General features: G+C 30.8%; 1 protein-coding gene across 1 annotated transcript; it reads right to left on the bottom strand.

Moving 5' to 3' along the window:
* Nucleotides 1-2900: 2900 nt before the first annotated feature.
* LOAG_12320 (hypothetical protein) lies at nucleotides 2901-3754 on the bottom strand. Its single transcript, XM_020448521.1, has 3 exons — nucleotides 3664-3754; nucleotides 3394-3489; nucleotides 2901-3194 (listed from the first exon to the last, which is right to left on the bottom strand). Exons 1-3 carry the CDS (start codon nucleotides 3727-3729, stop codon nucleotides 3063-3065), a joined length of 294 nt encoding a protein of 97 aa, XP_020301342.1. The 5' UTR covers nucleotides 3730-3754; the 3' UTR covers nucleotides 2901-3062.
* Between the last annotated feature and the right edge of the window lie 1568 nt (nucleotides 3755-5322).

The raw sequence follows: 5322 nt of genomic DNA, 5'->3' as shown, positions 1-5322 counted from the left end.
AAGGCAATATATGTTTGATTGTTCCTTCTATCGATCCTGGCTGATCACTGAACCATTTTTCGACACATATTTTGACGCAAGCCAATATAGCTTTAATTGTTTCCTCTATCGATCCTGATCGATTACTGATCCATTTCTCGACGTATGTTTCGACGTAAACCAATATAGGTTTAATTGTTTGCTTTAACAATCCTGACCGATTACTGATCCATTTTTCAACGTATGTTTCGACGTAAGCCAATATAGCTTTAATTGTTTGCTTTATCAATCCTGATCGATTACTAATCCATTTTTCGACGTATGTTTCGACGTAAGCCAATGTAGCTTTAACTGTTTGCTTTATCAGCCCCGACCGATCATTGATCCATTTTTCGACAATAATACATGAAATTTCGGAAACATAATAATTTTTCGTAATAATTCCAGAAACATAATAACTTAAGTATAATAATGGAAACATGAAATTTCACTGCGTCTGAATTTCACATGTAAAATACGATTGCATCCGAAATTTCACATGTAGGGTCTTAATGAATAAAACATAACATTTATTCATTTGCTATATAACATATAAATTAGAAAGTATTCTGTCTCACATTGCTTGCATGATCAATGGTCAAAGTGTTCTTTCTTCACTTGCATCCTCTCTCCTGATTGGGAGGTTGATCAAAGATGAAGTAATAGATTATTTGTTCCTTCTATTTCTGTTACAGTACTCTTTATAGGTTTGTATCGCTTGGTGATCATCATTCATCTATCGTTTGTCTTTTCCGATTGGATGTAATCTACAGGATAATAATAATTTTAAAGATTTAGAATATTAAGAAATATATAATTATAAGATTTAGAATACATATATATATATATATATATATATATTGTTGTGCAATCCATTTCCTCACTGAATACATTGATACTTTTTCAATTCCGACAGCGGTAAGGAAGTTTTAGGATGTTATGGCAATCGACTGGTATGATAACTTTCGAAAATTTCGATTTATTCGTGATAAATATGCTTTGCAATATAGAAGTAGCTTTTTTTACATTTTCGCATTCATTAATTTCTTATGTATGCTTATTTTCGTCACTCTCCAAAGTTTCCTCGTAGAATGGAATATTTTTCAATGAAAATGATACCTGAAGTTACCACATCGTTGGAATGCGTAAACTCCGAGTTGTTTAAAGGAGTTGTTAAGTTAGTGGGACAAGTCACTGGAAAGTACAACACTGTTTCGTGATGATACATATGACGATTTGCGCTCCATGCTAAAAGTGTAAAACAAAAGTGCTAATGTATAAAATAATCTTCATTACTTACTGCTTCTTACCTCGCTATAAAAAACAGTTCATACAAAGTGATTTTGAAAGATTTTGGAGTCAATTTATTGTCAAAATTTAAATGATTAAGTAAAAATAAAAATATGAACACATAGTTAGTAATAGGGATGATATAATTCTATGATTGGATTTAAAATATCACAACCTCCGACCTCCGATCGAAGCGAATGCAATAAAAACATCGAATGTCGATTGTGCAAGTAATTCGGAGTTTTTGCCATATATCTCCCAATTTTCTTTAATCGAATACAATTTGAAACCGGAAATTACAAGTCTGGAAGTGAAATTTTTCTGAAAAGAAGAAACTTTCTAGATTTAAGAATAATGTTGCTAAAATCAGGAAATAAATGAATTGCAATGAGCAAAAAACAGAAACAATTAAAGATTTTTCAAAACTTTGATGCATATGATAGATCAAGTGAAACTACCGTTACTTTAGTTGTCATTGGATGATAAGAAATTGTTTTTCGTATTTGCTATCCTGTTATAGATATTATTTCCCGATATTTGTGATGACTGACCGAGATTTTTAGATGGAACAGATAATTCATGGATTGTTTATTACACTGTGTTTTACTGGCATTATCAATTAAAATTATCACCAATGAAATAATCGTTTAGCATTCTGAGCTAATATTCTGAGCACTTGATAGTCCAAAGAGTGATGCTTAACCTTAACCCTATCCGAGATACAGTTGTTTCACCACTAACGAATAATAAACAGTGTGATCTTATGGTACTACTATTACTACAGACGTTTGGGCATTATCGGAGTAATAGCTTAATAATGAATCTTATTATTAGAAAAATATAAGCATTTGCTACTTTGAAATGATACTAAAATCTTGAACAATTAAGTGATGCTAGAGTGTTACTTCTTTATATGACTTATTAAAACTTATTTTAGCAAAGATTCAGAAAAAATTTCAACAGATAATAGAATAAACACAAAAAAGAACTTTTCACAGCATATGTCCAATAAAACAAGAAGCAAAGTGAGCTAAGGAAATTGTCCCGCGGAAAATTTCCTCAAGTACATAAATACATTTTATAAATAAATCATCCCAAGCACATAAATACATTTTATAAATAAATTTTTTATAAAAGCTTATTCAACAAGAAACAATATCAAAAAAGAATTGAATGCTTGAAGTTTTTTTTTAAAAATTATTTTCGACAAAATTCACAAAAAATGGAGCAAGTTGTAATATTTACAAAAAAGAAATGTAATCAAAAAACTAAGCGTTAAAAGTTCCTTTTTCTTCACTCCAATGTCACTGCTTTAATAACATCCAGCTGCCAGCAAAAGTATGAATTTCCTATTAAATTTTGAAATCTGAATTTGAATTTGACACAAAATTGCATAAATTGCTAAGATAAAATGGAACAATCAACAGTGAAATAACTGTATCAATATATTTAAGTTTACTCAGGATTTATGTCTTTATGTGAGAAGTTTTGAAAAATCTGGGTGAACAGTTTCTCAATCCGTTTCTTTAAATAAGAATGTTTTTAATCTCCTATTCATATCAAGCATCAATATAATATCCAAATGCATTTCTGTTTACTGAATTATTAGATCGGATAATGTGCAAATCATTGGTGCAAGAAAGACTGATATGAGAATTTTGAAATTAAAAATACATTAAATCAAGTATTAGAGCAATGCCAATCTTGAATTTCCGATTGATGAAAGTATGAAGTGATTGAATTGAATGAATAATTCAATTACTGTTTTGCGATAGCATGTAGCAGTCTTGAGGAATGATAACACTCGCGTCAACTGAAGCACTTGATGAAGTTGACGATAAACATGGTTGAGAATAGCGTTGTCCGAAGTCCGCTGCAGCAAATACCTGCCCATTGATTTTCTCAGATGAAACAATGGATTCAAACAATGATTGATTAATGAACTATCATTTTACGTTTGCAAAGAATAATAAATATTACTGACTCCCAATTTATCAAAATAAAACAAAGTCTATAAATGTTAAAATTTGAAAAACCTAAAGTAAGTGATTTAAGCGATAAATGAGCTATGGAAATAATTCCCACATCATAAAGAGTATTATTCATAGATTGACTGGCACTTCGTTTGTATGATCTCTTCTTTCCCGATGCTTCAGCGCTCATATTTTCCATTGCATTATTCTGGAATTAAAAAAATAATTTGAACAACAGTTCGATGTGCTAATCAAAGCATTTCTGCATCCTTGACATCTCTTTTAGGGCAAAAGATAATAGCCAAAAGAAACTAATATAAGTCGGACCAATTTTAGGAAGCTATCTCTTGAGAGAAATGATGATTACGAAAATTTCAAATACTTCAAATGCTGCTATATATTTTTTAGCGTATATTTTGAGCTTAACAGCTGTTTCTGCACAATCCATCCTAATCCGTGCATCAAATTTCCCTGAAAAATAAAAGAAAAACGTAATTCATGTGTAATTTGATGCAATTTAAATTACTTACTCAAGGTTAGCACTTTTGGAAACATACAAGTCTCTTACCTCTCTCATCCGGATTAATTTTTAAATAGTGCGAACAATTTGGAAGAGTTCGAAACAGTGACGGTACTGGAAAATGCATTAAAATAGTTTGAAGAAAAAAAGAAAAAAAAGAAAAATTTCGTGAATTTTAATGCTCTTTGAAAAGAGAATGACAATAAAATTTGGGGATAAATGTAGGAAACATTGCAATCACTTAAACTGAAAAGATTTACTAAAAGAGCATACATTGAAATGCATGTTTCCAACGATATTGTTTGTTTTTAGTTTGTGACATCTCATAAACATCCTCCATAGAAATGTGCTGCTCTTTGCCGGATGCAACGCAATTCACGGTATCCTTCTGATGTTCAAACATGAAGATCGGAAAAAACAAAAAGAAACGAATATTAGCGCTTAAACAGAATGCAATTACAACATCATATAGCGTTATTTAACACGAATAGGACATATTCTATGAATCATTACACACATAACATTCTTGACCTGTTGAATAGTTGATCTAAGCTATAGAAAGAGTATGCTACCTAGCATAATGGCATTTCTCATTTGTCCATCAGAGTAGCATTCAATAACATTACTTAATTTATTAGAAACTTAAATTTAAAATTATTTAATCATAAATATTAAGAAGTGCAACTACGCTCAATAAAAGGTTACCTAAAAAGGTGCAAAAAAAAAAAAAAAAAAGTAGTTTCCTCGTTAGCTTTTTATCCTATCTTATTCTCTTGTACATCCAAATAAAGAAAGAAAATTATCTCCTGTAATATACAAATCTTTACAAGTTCTAACGTAAACTTTCATGAATCAAAATCTCGAAAAGATCGTAACAATACACGTAATACAATTACAGCTCTAATTTTGATATTTTAATCTTATCATCAAAAGTATTCCAATTAATCAGATACTCTTTGAAATATTTAATCAAAATTCTAAAAATATTTTAAATATTTTCTGCAGAAAAAAAAAAAAAGCTCCCTAAGCTTCATATCTTGTTGAAATTCTCATCCACATCATATCCTACACGTCATCACCGTCTCTTCGTACACGTCATCTCTATCTCTTCCTACACGTCATCCCCATCTCTTTCCGTACGTCATTCCCTCTCTTTCCACATTCATTCGCGTCTTTTCCCACACGTCATCCCGTATCTTATCCACACGTCATCCGAGTCAGTTCCTCCACGTTACTCACGTTCCCGCTATCACTCGCCATCTAAAGCCTGTTTCCATACATTATTCCGTAAATATTTTGTCTATTTCTTTTACTCTCAGTCTTTTTAACAGAAATATTTTTGAATCTAATCAGCTCCTTGCTCTCCTCAAAAAATGTACTATTTCCGGAAGACTTTTGTATTTTCGAGCTGTAGGTAAGGTGACGTGGATGATGTCATCACTTCTTAATTTATTAAATTTAATCAAATCAAGAGACTAATTAGTCTCATTTTATGTCATATTATTTACCTGTCGCTGAAAT

This window comes from Loa loa, assembly GCF_000183805.2.
Source record: "Loa loa unplaced genomic scaffold supercont3.325, whole genome shotgun sequence".
NCBI classification, from domain to species: domain Eukaryota; kingdom Metazoa; phylum Nematoda; class Chromadorea; order Rhabditida; family Onchocercidae; genus Loa; species Loa loa.
This window is presented reverse-complemented; position numbering and strand designations above follow the sequence as displayed.